The sequence below is a fragment of the Poecile atricapillus genome, chromosome 7, assembly GCF_030490865.1.
Source record: "Poecile atricapillus isolate bPoeAtr1 chromosome 7, bPoeAtr1.hap1, whole genome shotgun sequence".
Lineage (NCBI taxonomy): Eukaryota > Metazoa > Chordata > Aves > Passeriformes > Paridae > Poecile > Poecile atricapillus.
Window position 1 is genome coordinate 32,826,963 of NC_081255.1, and position 26,270 is coordinate 32,853,232.

Sequence of the window (26,270 nt, forward strand, 5' to 3'; positions counted from 1 at the left end):
CCAGGAGCGTTTGGAAAACAGGCCCAGGATGGGATTGTTGGGGTGTCTGTGCAGGGCCAGGAGCTGGAGCAGTGATCCCAGTGGATCCCTTCCAGCTGAGCACATTCCATGAGATCAGGATGGCAACATTCCCTTCTCCTCTGTCCTGGCCCCACCTCCTTCCCGTTCCTCTCCACCCCTCCGTGCTTTTCCTGAACGTGGAAGCACAGGATTGATCCCGGTGCTGGCCAAACCCAACTCCCCATCCTCATCCTCACATTCCCCATTTGTGAAACTTCCCAAAAACTGGGAGAATCAACCCCAAATTTGGAATTCTTTTCCTCCAGATCCCGGAGCTCGTTGTGCTGTCGCTCTCCTTCCCCAAGTTGTTTTCTTGTTGCTTTTCTATGGAAAAAGAGGATTATTCTGGTTGCAATTTCCATGGAAACAATTACCATAAAGTATTGATCGCCCAGGATAGATTGGGAAGCATGAAAGGATAGAGGTTGTCTCCATGGAAACATGGACATTTCGAGCTTTTTATTCCTTAAGAAAAGAATTCTTCTGGCTTTCTTTTAAACAAGTTTCTGGTCCAGTTGAAAATATTTGGGTAGTTTTAATTAAAATTGTTGGTGTAATCAAGAATCTGTTTTAATAGCATTCCCATATCGCAAGGAAAAGTCTGGAATAGCATTTTCCTAAAAAAAAATCAAGGATTTGCATCATTTGCACAGCATTTTTCACGTTGTAAAGTAGCTGAGTCACAATCATGAATTGTCCATGAAAAACAGGTCAAAAATTGGCCTTTTCCTTCTGGAATTTTGGAATTTTTTGGTAGGATTTTAGCATTTTCTAGGATTTTAATGAATTGATAAAGGAATCACCAACCTGGCACAGCTCCAGGTGGCACAGGGAGTTCAGCTCCTCAGGTTGGATTTGGTTCAGGAAGAGCTGAAGTTGGAATTCTTCTGATTTCAAATCTTTTATTCCTCATCCTAGAACCTGCTGGGGGATCTTTTAGGAACTTCAGAAATTCCTCCAGGGAAATGACGGGAGAATGGATCCTCTGGTGTTTCAGGAATGGTTGGGATGCTCAAACCTCAGATCCCAGAATCCCAGGCTGGTTTGGGTTGGAAGGAACCCTGAAGCCCATCTTGTCCCCACCTGGACATCTCCCCCTGTCCCAGGCTGCTCCCAGCCCTGCCCATCCCGGCCTTGGACATTCCAGGGATGCCTCTCCGGCTGAAAAATCCCCAAATTCACCAAGAACCCATCCCAACAGTCTGGAAACCATTCCAAGCTTTTCCCTGGATGGTTTGGTACCAGTGGAGACTTTACAGGAGCCTTTAAATGGATTTAAAAATCTGATGGAATAAATGGCCCAGAGGAAAACCCTTGGAACATCCAAATGCCCATGGAGGAGTCTGGGTTTGGAAGGAGATGGGCTGGAAGGTCCCTTCCAACACGGAATCATGGAATGGTTTGGGTGGAAGGGACCTTCCAGCCCATCCAGCCCCACCCCTGCCATGGGAATGGATTTTTTCTGTTTCCAGCTAAATACTCTTACAAGCTGATTTTTGCTTTTGTGCCTTTCTGACCGTTTTTCTGTACCAGACTCCAGTGAATATTTCATAATTCCCTTTTTCAAATCAAACCTTCAGAGCTGGCCTCACTTCCAGATCCTGCTCCACATCATTCCTTACATTTAGATCTCAATTATTCCCAGCAAATCCAATCTTTTTCCTGTTTTATCCTCCAAACCTTTGCTTTCTGTGCAGCCTTTGTGCTCTGGTTCCCTTCACTGGCACGAGAGCTGTTAAATATTTCTTGTGATATAAAAAAGTGCCTCAAATCCACATTAAACATTCCATCAATTAAAATTCCTGCTAATTGAAGGCAAAACTTGTCAGTCTGAAGGCAAAGAAGTCCATTAAGGCAGGGAAAATGGCATTTAAGAAGGAATGGGATTGTTTTGACAGCTCCAAAACAATTGCAGCTTTTTCAGACTATGTATCATTATTTTCTACTCTTTTTAAGCTTTTTTCCATGCAAATTGAGGGTGAGACCTTGCTGGGGATTTGGGAATTCCATAAAGGGGAATGTGCAAACTCCTCCTTTTCAGCAGGAAACAATCAGGCTGTGCAGGCAAAACAAAGATTTTTTTTTATATCTATTTTTTTTTTTCATTCCAAGATATTTTCTTTCCCCCCCTTTTTGGTGGTATCAGGAATGTCTGGTTTTTGTAACCTGGATTCAAATTGTTTCTGTTTGTACTCAGATTTATGGAGTTAATCCCTGACTGGAATCAAAGAATCCTGGAATGTTTTGGGCTGGGAAGGAGCTTGAGGATGATCCCAGGACAGTGACACCTTCCCACTATCCCAGACTGCTCCAAGCCCCATCCAACCTCATCTAAAACCGGGAAAACTCCGTGTTTAATTTTAGAAATGAGGGGAAAACGGGAATTACTACATAGCAGATCTGCTGGAGCAAGAGGAAGGGGGAAGTGATAGGATCCAGGAAAAGTTGAGGATGACGGAGCAGAGGAAAAGCAGGAGCTGGAAGATCCACGAGTGTGTGGGCTGGCAGAAAATGTGGATCAGCAGGAGACGGAGCAGTCTGGGATGTCAGCAGGGGTGGAGGGATGACAAGGCAGGTATTGAAAGCTGAAACCTGCCACTGGAACTGGGATTTGCTTCCCAAATTCCTGGTTTAATCCAGAGCTGGCAGCTGCTGACGTGGGGCTGAAGGCAGAGTTTGTCCTGGAGATCTGCAGGGAAAGTCAGAGTTTGTGGTGGAGACCTGGAGTGAAGGACCTGGAGATGCCAGGAAAAATCCTAACGAGTCAAACATTCCCTTTTTGTGTCCTTTTCCTGGAAAAATGCAAACAAACGGATTATGGGGAGGGCACAAAGGATTTCCCGTGCTGGGATATGAGGGGGATTTGGGCTGATGAAGTCAGGGAAGGGATCAGCCTTGGAATTTGGGATGTTCCTGCTGCTCCTTGATGCTGAGCCCACGTGGATGAGTTCCCCAAAACAGGAGCAGCAGGATCTCAACCTCTGCCCTGAAATGGGAGGAGCACTGGGAAATCTCCAGCTGGGAATTCCCGCTGGGATCACCAGCGCTGCCCTGTGGGAGCAGGAGCTGCTTGGGAAGGAGCCTCTTCAGAACCACTCATTGATCCCTAATTGAGGCAGGCTTTTCTGACAAGTTTTTCCCAATTTTTATGGAATTCTTGGTGGCTTGGGAAGTTTTTTCTCAGACTCCAGTCTGGCATTTGGTGCTGTTGGAGATTTTTCCACCCCAGACTGCTTTGGATTGGGAAGAACCTTAAAGCTCATCCCATCCATGGGCAGGGACACCTTCCATAGACCAGGCTGCTCCAGCCTGGCCTTGGACACTTCCAGGGATCCAGGGACAGCCACAGCTGCTCTGGGAATTCCATCCCAGCCAGGAATTCCATCCCAAGATCCCATCCAGCCCTGCCCTCTGGCACTGGGAGCCATTCCCTGTGTCCTGTCCCTCCATCCCTTGTCCCCAGTCCCTCTCCAGCTCTCCCTGATTTTAATCATTTGGTCCCATTTCCAGACAAAACAGTTTCCAGTTTCTTTCCCAATCCCCAGAAAATTAAACATTCCCTGGCCTTCCCAGTTTTTATGTCTAAACACATCAATATTTCTGCCTGGAATTTTCTCCTCATGTGGAAAACTTGGGAATAAAAATGAGGCTCAGGCCAAGTTTTTGTTCTCCTAAATTCAGGAATAATTCTGCAGCTGAGTCTGCTCCCCCCTGGAATTGCTCCTTGGAGGTTTCCGAGCTTCCCACTGGAGATTTTGGGGGAGTTGTTGGAAAATTTGGGTGGTGTCCATGTGGAACACGTGCGAGCACCATGAAATCATGGAATATCCTGAGCTGAAGGGCAGCCAAGGATCATTGATCCAACTCCAAAATCCCACCCTGTGCATCCCTGAGAGCGTTCCTGGAGCTCTGGGAGGTTTGGGAATGTGCCCATTCCCTGGGGAGCTGTTCAGTGCCTGACACCCTCTGGGGAAGGAATTTTTCCTGATATTTCCAAGGGAATCAACTCCAGTGGCGGAAGCGAGACAAACTGATCCTGGTTTTGTTCTTCCATGACCCGCATTTCCCTTCCCTGCACATCCACGATTTCATCTGACTCCCAGCCCTCCTTGTCACGCAGCTGGAGTCATCCACGGCACAACAGATCCTGCTATTCCCTGAAACCCACGGGAATTCCCCACAGGCAGCTCAGCATCCCCACCTTCACAAAAAATGTAAAAAACCCCCAGAATTTCAGTAAAATTTGATATTTTCTAATGGTCATTCCAGATTTGACTCCTCTCAGTAGCTGGGATGGTTCCCAGGGCATTTCTTTGGTGATGGAGAGATTAAAACTCTGTTTTAACAAGAAATTTAAGATCATTTTTTCAGCATCTTTATCCAGAAAAGCTGGAAAATTCCCTGCCCTGCGCTTCACCTCAACTGCTCCAACTCAAAAGTGTCAGGACACTTCCTTGCATTGAAAATTCCTCTATTTATGGTGGAAAAAAAACACCCTAAAATGCAATGTTTAATCCAAAAACGTGACAGGCAGAGGATAAATCTTCCTCATTTCCAAACATTTATACAAGGAAAAGGAAAATCCATTCAAATCCAAAGGAAGAATCTCCAGAGAACAAATAAAACTTTTGGGGATGTGGAAGAATTTCACTCCCAGGTTGTTTTTTTTTTTTGCTGTGTGAAACAGAAAGTTATGATTTTGTAACTCTTGTTTTTAAGATCTGTTTTTTAATTTGATAAATTTGTTTTGAATGTTTTATTTCCCCGAGTGGCCCAAGAGTCAAATTAACAGAAATGTTTGATGATCTGCTCAGTGCACAGCAAAAATACCCTGGAATTTCCAAAAAGATCCAAGGATCAAACCCAGACTCAAAATTACAGATTTAGAGAAGAAATAATTTCACAATTTTTGATATTTCTTCTTTGGACAAAACAGCAACTTCACAGTAGAATTTCAGAGTGAATTCTTTTAAATTTGAGTGAATTCTTTTAAATCAAATTTCAAATTAAAGTAAATTCTTTTAAATTTCACATTGAATTCTTTTAAATTTCAGGGTCAATTCTTTAAATTTGAGTGAATTCTTTTAAAGTCCAGGGTAAATTCTTTTACATTCCAGGGTCAATTCTTAAAAATTCCAGGGTCAATTCTTTTAAATTCCAGGGTCAATTCTTTTAAATTCCAGGGTCAATTCTTATAAATTTCAGGGTCAATTCTTTTAAATTTCAGGGTCAATTCTTTTAAATTTGAGTGAATTATTTTAAATTTCAGGATGGATTCTTCCAAATTGATCTTTTCAGGTGATTTTTAAATAGAATTCCATTGGCATCTCTTTATTGGCAGAGATTTTCTCCAGGAAAACCACCAAGGTATCATCAGCACAATGGGATTGGCCATTATATTTTCAATTAAACTCTCCAATTCCTTGATGTAATTCCGTTATCCCAGAGTTATTAGGGTTGGAAAAGAGCTCCAGGATCAATTTTCCCTCCTGATTTTTCAGGTTTGCCACCTGAAGGTTTTCTTTGATTCTCTCAGGTTTGTCACCTCATGTTTTTTTCCTTTTAACCCTGGCTCAGAGCATCCCAAATTTTCCAATTTCTTTTCCTTTCCAAAAGGCCAAGCAATTCTTTTCCTCAGCCCAATTCCGTGGGTTTATTGTTTGGGTGGATACAAAGATTTCCTCCTCCAATAATGGAGATAAGTGTGTTTTCCTTGGGATCTATTCCTAATAAAACAGTTGGGATTTCACATCTCAGGGGCTAAAAATAACCAGGCCTCGGGTTTAATTACAGAGTTTTCTTTTCCCGAGGATTGTGTGCGCTGCAGGTTGGAAGGGTTTTGTTTCCAAGGAAACAAATGCTCGGCGCTCACCGTGCATCCATCCCATGGCTCCCGCAGGGAAACGCCATTCCCGGCAGAGGGGGAGCTGGGAGGGGGCTCGGACACACCTGGATTCCCATTTTCTGGGGATTGGGAGGGTTTGGCTCCAGTTTCTGCTGGAATTGCACAGAATTCCCATTTTCCAGGGACTGGGAGGGTTTGGCTCCAGTTGCTGCTGGAATTGCACAGAATTCCCATTTTCCAGGACTGGGAGGGTTTGGCTCCAGTTGCTGCTGGAATTTAATAGAATTCCCATTTTCCAGGACTGGGAGGGTTTGGCTCCAGTTGCTGCTGGAATTTAATAGTATTCCCATTTTCCAGGACCAGGAGGGTTTGGCTCCAGTTGCTGCTGGAATTGCACAGAATTCCCATTTTCTGGAGACTGGGAGGGTTTGGCTCCAGTTGCTGCTGGAATTGCACAGAATTCCCATTTTCTGGGGACTGGGAGGGTTTGGCTCCAGTTGCTGTTGGAATTTAACAGAATTCCCATTTTCCAGGACTGGGAGGGTTTGGCTCCAGTTGCTGCTGGAATTTAATAGTATTCCCATTTTCCAGGACTGGGAGGGTTTGGCTCCAGTTGCTGCTGGAATTGCACAGAATTCCCATTTTCTGGGGATTGGGAGGGTTTGGCTCCAGTTGCTGCTGGAATTGCACAGAATTCCCATTTTCCAGGACTGGGAGGGTTTGGCTCCAGTTGCTGCTGGAATTGCACAGAATTCCCATTTTCTGGAGACTGGGAGGGTTTGGCTCCAGTTACTGCTGGAATTACACAGAATTCCCATTTTCTGGAGACTGGGAGGGTTTGGCTCCAGTTGCTGCTGGAATTGCACAGAATTCCCATTTTCCAGACAATGGGAGGGTTTGGCTCCAGTTACTGCTGGAATTTAACAGAATTCCCATTTTCCAGGACTGGGAGGGTTTGGCTCCAGTTGCTGCTGGAATTGCACAGAATTCCCATTTTCCAGGACTGGGAGGGTTTGGCTCCAGTTGCTGCTGGAATTGCACAGAATTCCCATTTTCCAGACAATGGGAGGGTTTGGCTCCAGTTACTGCTGGAATTGCACAGAATTCCCATTTTCCAGGACTGGGAGGGTTTGGCTCCAGTTACTGCTGGAATTGCACAGAATTCCCATTTTCTGGGGACTGGGAGGGTTTGGCTCCAGTTGCTGCTGGAATTTAACAGAATTCCCATTTTCTGGGGACTGGGAGGGTTTGGCTCCAGTTGCTGTTGGAATTTAACAGAATTCCCATTTTCCAGGACTGGGAGGGTTTGGCTCCAGTTGCTGTTGGAATTTAACAGAATTCCCATTTTCCAGGACTGGGAGGGTTTGGCTCCAGTTGCTGCTGGAATTTAACAGAATTCCCATTTTCCAGGGACTGGGAGGGTTTGGCTCCAGTTGCTGCTGGAATTTAACAGAATTCCCATTTTCCAGGGACTGGGAGGGTTTGGCTCCAGTTGCTGCTGGAATTTAACAGAATTCCCATTTTCCAGGACTGGGAGGGTTTGGCTCCAGTTGCTGCTGGAATTGCACAGAATTCCCATTTTCCAGACAATGGGAGGGTTTGGCTCCAGTTGCTGCTGGAATTTAACAGAATTCCCATTTTCCAGACAATGGGAGGGTTTGGCTCCAGTTACTGCTGGAATTGCACAGAATTCCCATTTTCTGGGGACTGGGAGGGTTTGGCTCCAGTTGCTGTTGGAATTGCACAGAATTCCCATTCGCTGGGGATTGGGAGGGTTTGGCTCCAGTTGCTGCTGGAATTTAACAGAATTCCCATTTTCCAGGACTGGGAGGGTTTGGCTCCAGTTGCTGCTGGAATTTAACAGAATTCCCATTTTCCAGGACTGGGAGGGTTTGGCTCCAGTTGCTGCTGGAATTTAACAGAATTCCCATTTTCCAGGGACTGGGAGGGTTTGGTTCCAGTTGCTGTTGGAATTTAACAGAATTCCCATTTTCCAGGGACTGGGAGGGTTTGACTCCAGTTTCTGCTGGAATTGCAGGGAAGGGCTGGTGGCCCCATCCCAGCTCCATGGGGTCACTCTGCTCCAAGGGCTCTCGGAAGATGTGGAGCTGCAGGAGCAGCGTTTGCAGCTGGAATGACACCCCTGGGATGAACTCCAGCTCTGCTTTCTCACGGAATGTTCAATTCCATGGGAAATAAGGAAGCCAGAGTGGTTTTATGCTTTTACAGGGTGAGAGGGCACAGGGAATGGCTTCCCACTGCCAGAGGGAAGGATGGGATTTTGGGAAGGAATTCCTCTCTGTCAGGGTGGGGAGGCCTTGGGATGGATTTCCCAGAGGAGCTGTGGCTGCCCCCGGATCCCTGGAATTGTCCTGGACAGGGCTTGGAGCAGCCTGGGATAGTGGGAGGTGTCCCTTGCCAGTGGCAGGGGTGGAAGGGGATCATCTTTAAGATCCCTCCCATTCCCAAACCATTCCAGGATTTTGGGAATAGTTTAGGAATCCTTTTATTTGCTGCAGGTGTGATGTGGGGAAGGGCAGAGCAGTGCCAGGGGGAGAGGCTTCCCAATTCCATCCCCATTCCCCTGAAAATTAGGGAAAGGGGAGCAATAAAAACTGTCTGAAAATCACAGGAATGGCCAAAAAACTTGGGAAGAGTCCAGATGCTGGAGTCCAAATGCTTTTGTGTGAGTGGAGGGGTTTTTTTGGGAAAACTTTGGGAAGAGCCTCTCTTCTCCCTGTTCCAAGATAAGGATATTTAGAGGGTAGGGAATGTAAGGGATGAGGAATTACAAATTCCTGGATTCACCATGTGTGGATGTGTGACGTGGAATATTCTGGGAATCGGGATGAAATTCCTCCAAGGACTTGAACCTCTCCCTGAAAACTGCTCTGGGAGCAGCTGATCCAGAGGGGCTCCCGGAGAGCTGCAGAGCCACTTCCCAAAGCCCTCATTTTGTATTTTGGAAGCTTATTGTTGATCCTCCTTGGAGAACAGGTGCACCCAGGTGGAATTTGAAGGGATATCCACTTTCATTCCCAACAGAGCAGATCCAAGGCTCTATTTTTCCATACCAGGCTCTGCATAACAAAGCTCAGCTTAACTGAGTGCAGCTAACTCTGGGAAACGTTCTGGCGCATCCACTCTTCCCAAATTATTTAAAAATTAGTGCGTTATGAATGTTCACAGTTTCCAAAAATCTCCAGGCTCAGCTGAGTGCACGGAGAAAGGAATATTAATGTGCTGCTGGGGGCTGGAATGGGAGCTGTTTTCCATGGAAAAATAACTGCTGTCAAGAGGAGAGGTGCAATTGAGAGGGGAGCTCCTTCCCTTCCCTTCCCTTCCCTTCCCTTCCCTTCCCTTCCCTTCCCTTCCCTTCCCTTCCCTTCCCTTCCCTTCCCTTCCCTTCCCTTCCCTTCCCTTCCCTTCCCTTCCCTTCCCTTCCCTTCCCTTCCCTTCCCTTCCCTTCCCTTCCCTTCCCTTCCCTTCCCTTCCCTTCCCTTCCCTTCCCTTCCCTTCCCTTCCCTTCCCTTCCCTTCCCTTCCCTTCCCTTCCCTTCCCTTCCCTTCCCTTCCCTTCCCTTCCCTTCCCTTCCCTTCCCTTCCCTTCCCTTCCCTTCCCTTCCCTTCCCTTCCCTTCCCTTCCCTTCCCTTCCCTTCCCTTCCCTTCCCTTCCCTTCCCTTCCCTTCCCTTCCCTTCCCTTCCCTTCCCTTCCCTTCCCTTCCCTTCCCTTCCCTTCCCTTCCCTTCCCTTCCTTTGTTGGTTTTCCAATGTTTTTGCTCCTTTACCTGTCAGAAAGGGTTTGGGAAACTGAAGATTCCCAACTTTTCTGTTTTAGAGTGAGAATCAGGGCTTGGAGTGTTTGTTAAAGGGGGATGAAGATCTTTATCCTTCCGTCTGTCCTGCTCCACGGCTCCTCGTATTCCCGGCTTTCCTTTGGATGCTTTAGGGATGTGACGCCTGGAGACGGGACCGTGGTGATGCCAGGCAGCTGCTGGTGGCCTTTTGCAAAGATTTGGAATCTTCTCCTCCTGGGATTCACCTGGGATCACCACGGCCAGGGTGGGTGTGGAGCTTTAAGTGACAAAACCTGTGGAAAATGGGATTAAACTTCCCTGGCTGCCCACAAAACCCAGGAGAACGGGAAATGTTGTAAAACCTTTCCACGCAGATGGATTTGTGTTCCCAGGAACTTGAGGGATGATGGGAATGAACATTAGGGGAGAGGAGAAAGGAGCAATCCGAGGAAAGCGCTGCTTTCCCTGGCTCCTGGCAGGAAATCGCTCCTTAAGTGGCGCTCCCGAATTGTCAGCTGCTTGTTTTAACACGAAACGTGTAAAAATCCAGCCCTGCTTCCAGGAGATGGGAAAGCTCTGGAGAGCTGCAGCTTCAGGGCTCGGAGACACGGGAAAAAGCTGTGGGGGTTAGAAGTCATAATATTATGACCTATTCCAGAGGCAGAGATTTTATTCCCAGATAAATCAGCGCTGTGGAGGAGGTGCAGGAAAACCGGGAAGGTTTGGGGGTGCTCGGATCCTTCCCAGCCCCATCCTGCTCCTTGTTCCACAGCTGGAGATCCGGATCTTTGTGTGGGGATCCAAATCCAGCTTTGGATGCTCCGGGCTGGAAATGCCACGTGGGGGTTTTTTACTCACCCAGGAACATCCAGGGGCTCGGTTTCCCTCCTGGACTGGAAGAGGGAAGAGAATTCCAGCGCTGGACATTCCTTTGGCAGCTGCTTTTGCTTTTCCAGAGGGTTTTCCTGGTGGAGAGGGACTTGGAGTCAGAGCTTGGAGATCTCAGGGAGCCTCAGGATGCTGGATAGGAGAGATGGCTCATCCCGGATCATCCCGTGCCCACACGGGTCCTGATCCACAGGGAATTTGCAGCTGGAGCAAAGGAGGCTCAGGAGGGCCCCTCTGGCTCTGCACAATTCCCAGGCAGGAGGAGCCAGCTGGGGACGGGCTCTGCTCCCAGGGAACAGCGACAGGAGAAGCAGGAAGGAAGGGTCAGTCAGGCTGGACATCAACAGGAATTTCCCCATGGAAAGGGTGGTCAGGCATTGGAAAGGGCTGGACTCCCCATCCCAGAGGTGTCCAAGGAATTCCTGGGCATGGCACTCGGTGCTCTGGGCTGGGCTCAGAGGCAGGGATTTGGCTCAGCTTGGACTCGGTGACCTTGAAGGGCTTTTCCAACCTCAGTGATTCCATGAATTCCAGAACTTTTCCCCTATTGTTTCATTCAGTTTCATCCAGAGAACAGCCAGCACTGCTGCTTCCCTAACCGAGGGAAAATCTGCATTCCAAAGTCCTGGAGCACCACAGAAATTTCACTTTAGGCCCAAAGTTGGTGGCGGTTTCTGCCCCTGGAATCCCTTCCCTGCTGGGATCCCACATCCCTGCAAACTGAGAACGCTCCAGAGGCTGGAAGGAGCCAAAGTGGAACATAAAATCCCAGCTCCCTGAAGATGCAATCAAACGGGAGGTCAGGATTTAATCCAGATGGGAACCTGGGAATGTGCCGGGAGCACGCGCTGCTCATTCCCAGCTCCCGGGGCTCGCCGTGCTCCGTCAGGGAGTGCTGGAAGGATGTCAGCGGAGCTGGTGTTGATGGAAAATAGATCCAAACATTCATTAATTGCCAGCTCAGCGAGCCCCAGACCCCTTTCCACGAAGCAGCTGCCGTCGTTGAGTCATTTGGTTGGAAACTCTTCAGGAACTTTGCAGGGATGAGATGATTTTCCATAATTTTATTTTTTTTTTCCCGTGTTTTCATTCCCTCTGCTGCTGGTACAGCTTTTCCTGTCTCTGCCCCGCTCCCTCCCCTCCCAGGCTGGTGGTTCTGGCTCTCAGTTTGGTCCCTCTGGGTGAAGGGTTTCCTTGGAAAAATTCCTGTTCCACACAGAATTCCTGGGATCCAGCGCTACCCGCCAGAAAATGGGATTTAATTTTTGGGAAGATGGGAAGTGTTGGTGAGAAGGATGGAGGTGATGTGTCTGCCTGGGGAAGGTGAAAGCTCCTGGGGGAGCTTTGGGGTTGTATTTGTGCAGCACAGGTCGGGGCTGGATTGAGAGCAGTGCCCCAGAAATGGCAAAATAATGGAAATGGAAATGGCAAATTCCCACTGAAAAATGACTTTCAGGGATCCCGTGTTTGGAAAACGTCAAATGCTGGTGCCATCTCCTGAGTGTTTGAATCCAGAGCTCTGGAAACTGAGAGGAACTTTCTGGAGAGATTCCAGAGGAGCCCCTGGAGCTGCTCCAGGGCTGGAGCCCCTCTGGAGCCAGGCTGGGAGAGCTGGGGGTGCTCACCTGGAGAGGAGAAGCTCCAGGGAGAGCTCAGAGCCCCTTGCAGGGCCTGAAGGGGCTCCAGGAGAGCTGGAGAGGGACTGGGGACAAGGGATGGAGGGACAGGACACAGGGAATGGCTTTAAGCTGGAAAAGGGGGGATTTATTTGGGATTTTGGGAAGGAATTCCTGGCTGGGAAGATGGGGAGGCCCTGGAATAGAATTCCCAGAGCAGCTGGGGCTGTCCCTGGATCCCTGGCAGTGCCCAAGGCCAGGCTGGATGGGTTTGGAGCAGCCTGGGACAGTGGGAGGTGTCCCTGGAAGGTGGCACTGGATGGGATTTAAGTTCCCTTCCATCCCAAACCATCCCAGGGTTCCATGATTTAAGGATGCAGCACCTGGCTCACCAAACCTCCTGCGGGTTTCAAGACACCCCACTGTTGGTACAGCTCATTATTCACCTGGTAAAATTCCCAAATTTCTGAAAAAAAAAATAGATTATCTGAAAATGAGGGTTTATGAGCTAATTATTGTGAGTGGATCTGAAATAAGTGCATTTTTCAGGACTTGGTGGAGAACGGTGGCGTTTATCCTAAGGGTTGGCAAAATAATATTCCTGGAGCTCTTGGGCAGCCTGTTCAGGAAGGAGAAGGGAATTAGAATTGCAAATCAGGATTTCATCATCCTCAATCAGCGTGGCCAGCAAGGAGGGATGAATGAAAAGCTGCTCAGGAGCCCCAGCAATCGCAGCCTTCCCAAATCAATAAATGGCTTTCTGCTCCCCGGAGTGCCACCAGCATGTGGCAAAAATCCCCAGGGATTTCACTCCTTGGGAAAGGGTCGATGCTGCTGAGAAAAACACACAATAAAATGCCAGGAGTGATGTGGGGGAAGCTCCTTTTGGGGTGGTTTTGGATGATCAGCTGGGGTGGTTGTGTTTTATCCCGATTATTCCATAATTAGCAATGAGGGGGAAGAAAAACATCCCTGAGAACATAATTAGGATTTATTTATTTGGGGTGAAAACCCCAATATTGCACCAGCATAGGAATTTAATCCGAGAAGACAGAGCACGGAAGAAACTCATTTTTTATTTCCTGTGCTTCTGGTTTGTCTCAAAATTCCCAAAATATCCTCTGCTGTTTTTCAGGCTGCTGTGGGAACAGGGAACATTCCTGATCCTCCACAGGATCCTGCTGCTGAGCGAGGGAATGAAGGTGCCCAGGCCCTGGAGGCCTGGAGAGTTTCAAGGCAGCAGGAGAGCAGGGGCTGCCTTATGTAACTTTGCTCAAAGATGTGGAAAAAAAAAAAAACCATTCTGGGCTGGTTTTCCGGTTTCTGTGTGATTTTTCAGGAAATGTTTGACGTTTCCCTGGAGGAGCAGCAATGTTGGGGCTGCCAGGATGGCCCGGTGGGAGGAGGCTCTCGTTAGCACGGCTTGTAAAGGCTAATTAATTAATAAGACGGAATCTGGAGATCCGAATGAACAATTTGGGGATTTGGGAAGTGTGTGGGAGGGGGAGGGAGGGAGGCCCAGTGGGTTCTGATCCCAGCCCTGGGATTTTATTCATTTCTGTCCTGTTGATCCTGCAATTCCTGCGTTTTCACCGGGGATAATTGTTGAACTGTCTAAGAAACAACAGGAGGAAAATCCCAGGGAATGATTATTCTCCTTCACACCCAGGCACCCTGTGATTATTGCCAGGCTCCCTGCAATCCTCCACGTCAAATTTGGGATGCTGGATGCTGGGAAAGGCCGGATTGTGAAGGGAGACACCTGAAAAATGAGAATGGGGAGGGAAAACACAAAAACTCGGTGTAACAGGGTTGGAAAAACCAACAGCTCATGGAAGTGGCTGCTCCAGAATTAGCAGGGAATTAATTTTGGCTTTTTCTCCAAGAACAGTGAGGAGAACGTGGCAGATGCTCATTCCACAGGGTGGGCTTTTCCAGGCATGGAAGGTGGAGGGACAGGACACAGGGAGTGGTTTTCCACTCCCAGAGGGTTAGATGGGATATTGAGAAGGAATTCCTGGCTGGGAGGGTGAGGAAGGGCTGGGATTGAATTCCCAGAGCAGCTGGGGCTGCCCCTGGATCCCTGGAAGTGCCCAAGGCCAGGTTGGATGGAGCCTGGGACAGCAGAATTCCTTGGCCATGGAATGGGGTGGGATTTAAGGTCCCTTCCATCCCAAACCATTCCATGATTCCATGATTTGGTCATGTCTGTGTATCTGTACATTTACCTCCCCCCATGGATGTTTGGCACCCTTTTCATGGATAATTCCTTGGTCTCCACAAAATTTTTCACCACTGCCAAATCCAAGTGGAGATGGAGCAAAGCCAAGGAGAGGTGAAAACTTTTGGAATATTGTTCATCCATGCTCTATCCTGATCTTTTCCTTATACCTTTAATTTTCCCCTATTTTTATAATTCTTTTTTCGATTTGTATCAATAACGTCAATAGAATAAAAATATGGATTTATGTCTCATTTCCCAGTTAGAGGAGAGAACCACACAGATTTTCCAGTCTGGAAAAGCTTTTTCTTAGCTTTGAGTGTGTCAGCTGGGGAGTCTGAGTGGGGATGGAATGACACTGCCACTCTCCCCCTTCCCTGGATTTTTAAATTGGATTTGGCATCTTAATTGCTGAAACAGCTCCTCATTCTGCCTTTCCAGCTCGGAGTTAACTGCAGGGAGTGGGATTGTGGATCCTCTGAGATCCCTGCTCCGTCCCCTCCTGCTGCTTTGGGAACAGGGAATGTTATGGATCACTGACAGCTGATGGAATTTATCCATCACCTATAAAATCCCATTTATCCACCACCTATAAAAATCCATCACCTATAAAAATCCATCACCTATAGAAATCCCCTTTATGCCCCTTTCTCGACACCTCTGATTCCAGCCGATGGATCAAATCCCTTCCTTATCAAGGTGAAACGTCTGGAGACCTCAGGGGAGGAAAAAAAATAAAACAAAAACCCCCAACCCGGGGAAGGGGGAAAGTTCCGGTGCCTGCTGCGCCTTCGGTGCCGCTGAACTTTGTCCTTGCCGAGGGGAGGAAGCGCCACCGGGTCCCCTTTGTCACCTCCGCAAGGTGCGGGTGGGGCAGAGCCCTGCCAGCATTCCCGATCCATCGCCTGGCGCCGCTGGAAGCGCTTTCCTTCCCCTCTGTCCGTCCATCCATCCCTCCCTGGATCCCTCCATCCCTCCGTCCCTCCATCCCTCCCTCCATCCCTCCGTCCCTCCATCCCTCCGTCCCTCCATCCGTTCCTCCCTGGATCCCTCCGTCCTTCTCTCCATCCCTCCATCCATCCCTCCCTCCATCCTTCCCTCCCTCCATCCCTCCCTCCCTCCATCCCGGCTCTCCCAGCCCTCCCTTTGTCCCCGGGTCCCCTCCCGGCTCCGGCGGGGGCGCGGGGGGGGCCGGAATTTCGGGAGCCGCTCCCGGGCGGATGCGGCCCCATCTCCCACCCACCCCTGACGTCTGGATGCACCAGGGAGCCGCGCCGGGTTTGATGTGGAGCGGCGGGATTTAGATCTCGTAAATCTTGTAAAATTCCATTTTATGCAGAGAGAGACAGAGGCTCAAATCCTCCGGCGCCGCGCGGGGCGAGGCTGCGGCTGGCGCGGCGGGGATTTTCCCGCAGGAGCAGCACCTGGATCGGGATGGACAGGGCTGGGAGGCCGGGCGGAGGCGCAGCCCCGCTCCCGGCTGGCAGCGGTGACACGGGGAGTGACAGAGCGGAGCACTCCCCTCTCCGCTCACACTGACCCCCGGCCGGGAGCTGCCGGAGCTTCCCTTCCCTCCCCGCTCTGGAGGGACAATCCAGGCCTTTTCCCACCGCTCCCTGCTCCTGTATCCCCTCACCTGCATCCCGGGAATCTCATCCCTGCGGATGCTCCGCGGGAGGCACCCGCCGCCGGGCTTTCTGCAGCGTCACAAAACTTTGCCTCGGCTCCGGAGGAAGGAGGGATGTGACCTGGAAAGGAGGAACAGGAAAAAGGGGATGTTGCTGCAGCTTGGAAAAGCTTTTCTTTCCCCCACGTCTCAGGATCACTGGAAGGGATTATACAAATGAGAGCAGGAAGCTGCGGTCAAGGGGGGGTGCCAGAAATAGATTGATTTTTTCTTTCTCCTGCTAGAAATGAAGAAATTTGGGAGTCCATAGAGGCTGTTCCACCCCCCCACACACTTTTTGCTTGCCAAGGCATTTTCGATCCTCTAGAAAGTGGCATCCACCTGCAAGGGAAGTTACCATGTAATCCCAAAGAATAAAAAACTCCTGGAAACATCTCCGTGCCACTGAGCCAACTCCAGAGAGAGCCAAGTTTGGAATAAGTCATGTCCTGACTCTTTTTGGATGACAGGGGAGAAGGATCAGCTGGGAAGATGTTAAATATTAATATTTTACCCAATCGCCGCCATTCGTGGATTTGGTGAGTATGCCATGGGTTTGTCTGGATCACAGCACTTCTGGTGGGCACAAAAGCTTGGAAATCAGGATTTTTCCTGGCTGAGAAGCAGCTGCTGGATGGGAACATGGATAAGGGGGTCCCTGGTTTGCTGAATATTTTCTCCCCTGATCTTCCCTGCTCAGAGTTTGATCCGAGGCGCCCTCGCGAGCGGGGACCGTGGGGACAGGGTGGGGAAAGGATGGAAAATTTCCTGTTGTCCTGGTTTATTTTCCTTCTCAGGTGTTTATGAACCTCGATTTTCCTTTAAAAAATTAATGAGTCCCTAAAACGTCCTTTGCTGGAGCGATTCCATGGTGCCACCTCGGCACCTTCTCCCTGTTGCATTTTAATGAGCAGCTGGAGCAGCTGCTGCCTCTGCTCTGGCCAGGGCAGGGGCACAGGGAGAGGGGAGGGACATTCCAGAGGCATTTCCCAGTTTGGGATCAGGAGATGGCACCAAAAGTGTATTTTATAGGTAAAAACTCTCTGGTGGAGTTCAGGGCTGGAGTCTTTGGGTGGTGTGAACTTCCAGTGTGGATAATCCATGGAATCTGTGGGGATACAGAGATAATTTCAGATTCTGGTTGTTCAAATCCTGCATTCTGTGATCTCACCTACACACAAATATTCTGGTTTTCCACCCAGTGGATTCCCTGTAATCTCATTATGGTTTTTAAGGGTTTAACCGTGGCCCTGGGATCAACCCACAGGTTATAGGAATAGAAATATCCAGGCTCTGAGCCTTGGAATGGGCTTGGGTTCTCCAGGGCACGTCCTGCTCCTCTTGTGTGCGGTTCCAGGGAGAAGAGAACGGGAAGGGAAACGCTTGGAGAAGAGGAAAAACGCAGAGCCTGTATTAAAATGATGGAATCCTGGAATGGGTTGGGTTGGAGTTCATCTCATTCCATCCAGGGACACCTCCCACTGTCCCAGGCTGCTCCGAGCTGGCCTTGGACACTCCCAGGGATCCAGGGGCAGCCACAGCTTCCCTGTGGAATCCATTCCAGGCCAGGAATTCCTTCCCAACATTTCTTCCTAACACCCAATCCAACCCAATTTTTCCCACAGCTTTCCCTGGATGTTTCACAGGAGCAGTTGTTGGTTAGGTTTGGAAAGTTCCTCCTGAGGAGGAGCCCCAGTAAACTGAAAAATAGGAATACTGGGTGGGAATTTTAATTGATTTGCCAGATTTACAAATGAAGGGAAGAGGAGAGACCTTCTGCATTAATTATGGACAAAATCAACTCCCAAAGAGCCCAGGAAGTTGTGGAAAAAAGCATTTCCTATGGAGAAAGAACCCTATTTCTGTGGCTGCAAGAGAACAGAAGTCGTTTTAGCTCTAGGAACTGACACAAACTCTGAGCAGCTCCGAAATCCCAGCAGGGGAGATGGTCAGGGATGGGGCCTGGGAGGGATCGGAGCCATCAGATCAGGCAGGGAAGTTTCAGGGTGCAGCTCAAAGGGAGCCTTGGCAAAGGTGTGGATTTATGAAGGGAGGGATAAAATTATCCCAAAAAAATTCACTTCCCCTGTGCCCAGGTGAAAGCAAAGCCAATTCCTCACCCTGTGCTGGCCTAGCCTGAGTCAGGCTGAGCCTCGCTAAACCAGACCTGTGTAAGCTGCTGCTCGCTGTTCAGAGCCCACACAGGGGGTGAGACCATCAATTCCTGCTTGAAATGTCTCCAGGGATTTCTTTCCTCTGGAATAAAGGTTTGGGGCTCCTTTGGAGCTTCTCCCTCCTCTGTCCCATCATCCAAAAGGAAATTTTTAGCTGGATTTTTCCCCCTGGCCTAGGGGGAGGTGAGGCAGGGGTTGGATTAGATGGCCTTTCAGGCTCCCTTCCAAACCATTCCATGGTTCCATGGATGGCCTTTAGCTTCCATGTTCTTCCCAAGTCCAGGAGAGGAGCCGGTGGCTCCCATCCCCGCGGGGACAGCGTGGGACCCCGGGTTTGGGGTACAGAGGGGAGGGCTCTGCTCTGTGAGCTGGGGATGGGGCTCTGGGACACGCTCTGGGGAAATGGAAGCTGGGATTGCACCGGGACAGCAGCTCCTGCTGGAGAAATGCGGGAATTTGGAAATTTGTGGGAATTTGTGGTTGTTCACGGGGCTGGCTCCAAACTCAGCCCTGGCCCCTGCTCTGGAGCTGAACTTTGTCTGGGGGGGAGCAGAAACTCTGTCCTGCTGTGAAGTGGTGGGGCCAAATCCCAGGATTTGTGACAGCTCAGGAATGTTGGAGAGGTGCTCCACAGCTCCCAGATAGCAGCTGGAGTGACAGGTCCTGCTGAGCATGAACAGATTTATCAGGGCAGCGGCACCAGGAGTCACCCTGACCTTGGCTCCCTCGGCTCCCCGTGCTCAGGCTGAGGTGTTGCCCTTGGATGTGAGGCTGGAGGGGTTTTCCATAATGTGGTACCATAACCATGGAATTACTGAGGTTGGAAAAGACCATCGAGTCCCCCAGCAGTGCCAAGGCCGCCCCGGCCCCACATCCCCAAGTGCCACATCCACAGGGCTTTGAAATCCCTCCAGGGACGGCAACTCCACCCCAGCTCTGGGCAGATGTGCCAGGGCTGGAAAGGAAGAAATTTTCCCAAATATCCAATCTAAACCTCCTCTGGGACAACTTGGAGCTGTGTCCTGTTGTCCTGTCGCTGTTCCCTGGGAGCAGAGCGCGATCCCGTCCTCGCTTCATGGACAAATTTCACCTTGGTTTTTATATTGACTTTCAAAATACTCAAGGTTTGCTCTGGGAATTAACACTCTCCAGACCTGTGGGTTAAACCTTCCATCACCTTATTTCCATGGATTTCAGCTGGATCTTAAAACCATTTTGGTTTTCCTCACGGATTAATTCCGCAGCCTCCTATAAATAGGCAGGATTTCCAACAAAGCGATGATTTATATGCAGGAGGTAGATTTGAGAGACAGAAATCTGAAATCTGTAGGCACAATTTCGAAAAGGAGAGGCCAAATATTTCTCCTGAGCTCACAAGTGCCTGGAGGAAGCACAAAGAACTCGCTGTGTCTGCAGCAGAGACAATGCCTGCCTGAGAGGGGATGGGGAGGAAAACGATGGGATTTAATTGGCAGCGTTTGGCGGGGTGGGAAGCTGGAAATGGAGGGATTCTGCTGGAGGAACGGGGCTGGTATTTAGTGACCTTTCCCTTCTCTTCAGGCTGAGTCTTTTCAAGTCGTTCCTGGCTGTGTTTTCCCGCTGCTTTTGAAAGGCAGAAGATAAGAGTTAGAGGCTGCTCCTGACGTATTTACATTTCCATATTTCCATTCATTATCTTCACTTCCAGGGAAAGAATCTGGGTCGCTTCGCTGGGATGGGAAACTTTTCAGCCGAGTTCACGGACATCTCTGCCTGTCATGCACACAGAGCTGGTTTTCCAGGCTCTTCCTCCTCCTCCTGCTCCTTGCCTTGTCCGGAGGCACGGCCCTGGCTGCAGAGAGCCCTCGGGATGAGCCTGGAGGGAGGAGCTGCTCCCCAGCCAGGCTTTGGTGTCTCCAGTGAGCATCCCGTGGGAGGAGGGACAGCCAGGGATGAGCAGGAAGGCCCAGGACAGCTTTCCCTGGCTCCAGGAGGACCTGGAGCTGCTGCAACAACTCCAGAGGCTCCAGGGCTGGAGCCCCTCTGGAGCCAGGCTGGGAGAGCTGGGGGTGCTCACCTGGAGAGGAGAAGCTCCAGGGAGAGCTCAGAGCCCCTTGCAGGGCCTGAAGGGGCTCCAGGAGAGCTGGAGAGGGACTGGGGACAAGGGATGGAGGGACAGGACACAGGGAATGGCTGCCAGTGCCAGAGGGCAGGGCTGGATGGGATCTTGGGATTGCAGGAATTGTTCCCTGGCAGGGTGGGCAGGCCCTGGGATAGAATTCCCAGAGCAGCTGGGGCTGTCCCTGGATCCCTGGCAGTGCCCAAGGCCAGGCTGGATGGGTTTGGAGCAGCCTGGGACAGTGGGAGCTGTCCCTGCCATGGCAGGGGTGGAATGGGATGATCCTTGAGGCCTTTTCCAGCCTGAAGCATCCCAAGATCCTGTGAATGCAGACTCAGCTCTCAGCATTTCTGGGGCTTTTCCCACTCTCACATCTTAGCAGGCTTAGGAATGCAGATTCCTGTTCTGAAAGCTTGATCAGGATTTCTTTCCTAACCCTCTTCTCCAGGGGCTAATAACTGGGATATGGATTTCTCTTAGCTGCAATTCCCTGGCAGATTAGGCAGTCTCAGGCACCACCATGGAAAAGGGCTTTTTTTTTCTTCTTTCCAGCAGAAAGAAACCAAATTTAATAAGGGAAATTTGGGCTTCCTGCTGACCTGGAGTTTGGCACGCACAAAGAATCCCAGAAGTTCAGGGAATTGTTCTGTTTAAACACGGCCTCCGTGGTTTCCAGCTCTGCCATCCCAGGAGCAGCTCCCCACTTGAAGGTGGGAATAACAGCAGAGATTTCCAGGGGCTGGGCCACATTCCCGGCCACTTGCTGTGCTCAGGTTCAGGTTATCACAGGATATTTATCACAGGAATTTATCACAGGATAAATCCAGGTGCCCCCTCGGTCCCAACAGGGAGCAGGGCAGGTGGATGTTGGGAATTTCTTCTGCTCCCCAGCCCCAAAGCTCAGCCCAAGTTTAATCCTAAAAACTAAAGAAAGGATTTTCTGGTGCTTTTCCCCATCCTGGCTTCCACAGGAGCCTCCTCAGGGCTTCTCCAAGGAATCCAGGTGTGGATTTCCCTCCAAACTGCAATCCCAGACCTATCACCATCATCCCAGGGAACGATGCCCTGGGAATGCTGGGTTCTGGCAGAGGGATCCAGTGCCCAGACACCACCAGGGCAGAGCTCTGGCACCAGACAGGGAACGTCTTTGCTGCTCATTTTGAGGGCAGCCACTACAAAAAGAAAGATTCTGGAGCTTAGAATTGTGGAATCATGGAACAATAGAATCCTGGAATGACAGAATCCTGGAATGACAGAATATCCTGAGCTGGCAGTGACCCAGAGGGTGGAGCCCAGCTGATATCACAGAACACCTTCATTCCATGCACTGTGAAATGTTGTTTTTTTTTAAATGAGGATTGGAAAATCATTCCCTAAACCACAGGAACTCCAGTGAAAAGAGCCTTTCCTTCACCTTCCCACAAAGCATCCTGCGCTGCCTTTCCATTGTGTTGGTTCACAGAATCCCAGCCTGGTGTGGGCTGAAAAGAGCCTTTAAAATCCTCTCAGGATTTCAAACGGGCAGGGCTGACCCTCAGCTCTGATTTTAATCGACAAACTCGATGAAGGGTGTGAGGAAAGGCAAACAAAGCAGCAAAAGGTTCAGGAGAGAGGAAAAACCCCCCGGTTTCACTGCCGGGTTTTTCAGCCTTTCCTCGCTGAGTTCAGACGTGCGGGGCTGCTTTGAAATCTCCCACTGACGTCAATGGAGCGGCGGAATGGGAGCATCCACACATCCCAAACCTGCCCTGGGCTGCTCCCAAAAATCCTCCCGACACCCAGGGAATCAGATCTGTCCAGCACAATTAACACCAGTGCTATTAGGGATGCCTTAAAGTGCCAACACTGCTCGTTAAATACCAGATTTTATTTTCTTTCTTTATTTCTTTTTCCCGAGGAGAGAAAAAAAGCAAAAATTTCCAAGTGATGAAATTATTGCTTGGCTTAAAAAGGGGTTTAATAATCATTTTATAGGGTCTATTCATCGTTTTATAGGGTTTGTTTCTCCCCCAGCCCCAATGACTTGAGTGCTTTTGTTGCTTTTTTTTTGATGTAAACTCTTATAAATAAGGCTCATTTTTTTTTTTATGTAACTCGGAATTCTAGGGCAGAAAATGCCTGCGAGCCTTTCAGAGCAGTTTCGCTTTTTTTAGCTTTTTATTGGAAGGAAAAGCCTGGGAAAAACGTGTTAATTGTCTCAATCTGGGAATGCTGCAAAGGCGCTCAGTCGGGAACCAGCCCATGACACCGAGCTGATGGATTCCTGCCGGGAGGCCTCATCCCACAGATCCTGTGGTTTTTCAGGGATTGTCCCAGTTCATCCAATATTTCTGGGTAAATCTGAGCCTGGGACAGCGTCTCCTCAGCCCCCACGGAGCAGGGGAGCGGGAAATGCTGGGAAAATGGGAATTAGTGGGGAAATGTGGCTGGGATGAGGTTTTGGGACACGGCAGGGAAAGGGAAAATCGTGGAGGGAGAAATGGAATGATGGAAAATTGAACTCCCACGTTCATTCACCCTGGTGATGAGGGAAAAACCTGGGATCCAGAGCTTGGAAAGGGATCAGGAGAGCTCTGAAAACCCACTGGATGCCCCTGGTCGGGATGAAGCCACCGCCTTCCCCTCGGAAGGTGTTCCAGAATCCTGGAATGGTCTGGCTTGGGAATGAATTTAAAGCTCATCCTGTGGGCAGGGAGATCTCCCACAGCCCAGGGTGCTCCTGGTCTTCCTGGGGGATCCTCAGTGTCCCTTGGGAATGCTGAAGAGGCTCCAATCCATGCTTGGATTCCCTTCCAAAAGACCATGGGTGGGTCAGCCGTGGGAGTTTTCTGGGGAAGAGAGAGGCTGCTCCTGGCTAACCCTGGGCTCTCCTGCCAGGTGGGAAATGGGACCTTTACAGGAGGGGAAACAAAAGGAACCAGAGCCTGGAGGCTTGGGAGGAGCAACTGGGGCTGTGGCATGGGAGCTTTGCCATGGGTTTATTCCCAAAACCAGATCCAGGGTTTATTCCCAAAACCAGCTCCAGGGTTTATTCCCAAACCAGCTCCAGGGTTTATTCCCAAAACCAGATCCAGGGTTTATTCCTGAAATCACCTCCAGGGTTTATTCCCAAAACCAGCTCCAGGGTTTTTTCCCAAAATCAACTTGGTTTCTCCAGGAATTTTCCAGGCAGATTCCATCCTGAGCAGGGGAGCTTGGCCCCGCTCTGGAATCCTCCCTGGGATTGCAGTGGGAAGTTTTAAGGAATTTTTGCTGTGCCTCCCTCGGGCTTTTATTTTTCCATGTTAATTCCAAATAAACTTGAACAATTCCGGTAAGGAGCAACAACAAAGCAAAACCTAATTCTGTGGTGGTTACCACAACTCTGAAACTTCATAAAAATTCCCACTTTTCTGCCAGAAGATTCCCACATTTCCTTTTTCTGGCCATTTAGGTTTGCCTGGATTGGATATCAGCAGGAAAATTGGGATGGCAATACAAATGGCACATGTGGAATTTGGGATTAGGGCAATTCCCTTCCATGTCCCTTTGCTTCCCAGGGATCTGCTGGATCACAGGGATTGGGGGATTCTGGGAAATGTCCCAGGCTGTGTTCCCACTCATTGTGGGAATGGTGCTCCAGGATATTCCAAGCTGATGTTTATCCCTCTTTTCTCACATGGAGGCCATAGGTGTAGGTTTGCTGGTGGAATGGGAGTGAATGAATCCAAAGGGTTGGATTCCTTTATAAAATATTTTTAGGAGCCGTGGATGAAACTTGATGGGTTGGTGATAAAAACTCCTGGAATTATTGCATTATTTGATGATTTTTTTGGGAATACAGAAAAAACAGAGGACTGGGAAAAGCGAATATGGTTGGAAAAGCTGTCCAGGTAGTGCTGGGGATTCTTGCTCCCACAGGATTGAACTTTTCCATGGATAGCTGCCAGAAAAGCAGATTTGCCCCGTTGGAAGCAGCGGATTCTGCGGCGCCTCCCAGGCTCGGGAGCGTTTGGATTTTGGGGGTTTGGGAAGCCCCAGCAGGAGCCAAACACAGCAGCTGGGATGGGTGGGATCGTTCCTGGGAGTCAGGGAATGGGGAGAGGAGCTGCCTTTGGCAGATAGGATATTTCTGGCTTTTAGGAGAGCACAAAATACAACTGGGAGTGCTGAAATTGAGGCTCCCAACAGGGGAGAGCGGGCTGGGAGCTGAGGATGAGAGTGGGCGATCCAGGAGCATCCATGGGATCCCACAGGGACAGGCAGCTACAGGAGCCTGGGATCACCCAGCCGGGAGGGATTCAGGTCTGCAGGGGGATGAGGGGGATCCTGGTGTGGAAAGTTGGAGGAATGATAAATAAACACTCGGTTTTCCGCGTGCTGGGGAAGGAGGGAGCTGGGAAGGGCTGGACGTGGGTAGCGGGAAAGGTGAAACGAGGATGAACGCAAACACGCCGGGAATAACGTGAGGAATAAAGTGGAAGTCTGGGAAGGACCCTTTGGAGCGGCAGCCTCGGTATCTAGGGCAGCACTGACGTCTTTCCTGGGAAGGCAGAGCAGCTCACAGGAGCTCCAGGCTGGAGGCAGCAAACGAGGCCGATCCGGCACGAGGCAGCCTGGAGAGGGCTGGGGACACCTGCAGGAGCCCCTCAGGGGAGAAGCCACCTGCAGAGCTGCCCCAGCCCTGGGCTCCAACAGCAGCAGCACCTGGAGCTGCTGGAGAGATTCCAGAGGAGCCCCTGGAGCTGCTCCAGGGCTGGAGCCCCTCTGGAGCCAGGCTGGGAGAGCTGGGGGTGCTCACTTGGAGAGGAGAAGCTCCAGGGAGAGCTCAGAGCCCCTTGCAGGGCCTGAAGGGGCTCCAGGAGAGCTGGAGAGGGACTGGGGACAAGGGATGGAGGGACAGGACACAGGGAATGGCTGCCAGTGCCAGAGGGCAGGGCTGGATGGGATCTTGGGATTGCAGGAATTGTTCCCTGGCAGGGTGGGCAGGCCCTGGAATAGAATTCCCAGAGCAGCTGGGGCTGCCCCTGGATCCCTGGCAGTGCCCAAGGCCAGGCTGGATGGGTTTGGAGCAGCCTGGGACAGTGGGATGGGATGATTTTTAAGGCCCCTCCCAACCCAAATCATTCTGGGATTCCAAAAGGCAATTAAAATCTCTACGCCTGTGGAATTAGCTATTGGCTACCTGTCTGTGTTCTCTGGCCTTCAGTGCCACACCAAAGTGTGTTTGCCACTCTCAGGGAATATCAGGATTCTTTGGGAATTGTAGGACAGATCCCCAAGCGGGGGAGACTGACAGAATGACAGAGCTAAGAAAGGCCTTTCCCCACCTGCCTTCACAACCTCATTTCCAAACAGGTTCTGTTCTTTCATCTCCTGTGTTTATGCACATCTCCAAGTGCGTCTGCAGCCTTCACCTTCCAGCACATTCACTGGAAAGAACACCAGGAACACCCAAAATTTCCTTTTGGATTAATAAAAACCCATTGCTCCTGCATTATCACAGAATCCCAAACTGGTTTGGGTTGGAGGGGACCTTAAAAATCCCTTTGTTTCACCCCTGATGGAGGGACACCCTGGGCTGGGACAGCTCCCACTGTCCCAGGCTGCTCCAAACCCATCCAGCCTGGCCTTGGGCACTGCCAGGGATCCAGGGACAGCCCCAGCTGCTCTGGGAATTCTATCCCAGGGAACAATTCCTGTCCCAGATCCCATCCAGCCCTGCCCTCTGGCACTGGGAGCCATTCCCTGTGTCCTGTCCCTCCATCCCTTGTCCCCAGTCCCTCTCCAGCTCTCCTGGAGCCCCTTCAGGCCCTGCAAGGGGCTCTGAGCTCTCCCTGGAGCTTCTCCTCTCCAGGTGAGCACCCCCAGCTCTCCCAGCCTCGACACTCTCTTCCTTTTGGATTCCCTGGATCCCATCCCTGGA

At 50.2% G+C, this 26,270-nt stretch overlaps 1 protein-coding gene across 3 annotated transcripts in view; it reads left to right on the plus strand.

Moving 5' to 3' along the window:
- The window catches only part of PDE4B (phosphodiesterase 4B), a 152,740-nt gene that overhangs the window by 47,987 nt on the left and 78,483 nt on the right, over window positions 1-26,270 (plus strand). The window contains exon 1 of one of the 3 annotated variants that reach the window (XM_058842628.1): window positions 16,442-16,632. The exons of the other annotated variants lie outside the window; for them this stretch is intronic. Within the exon in view, the coding sequence (XP_058698611.1) occupies window positions 16,586-16,632 (47 nt within the window). The 5' untranslated portion in view covers window positions 16,442-16,585. Of the gene's footprint in view, window positions 1-16,441; window positions 16,633-26,270 lie in introns of those variants that run through there. 3 annotated transcript variants of the gene reach the window in all.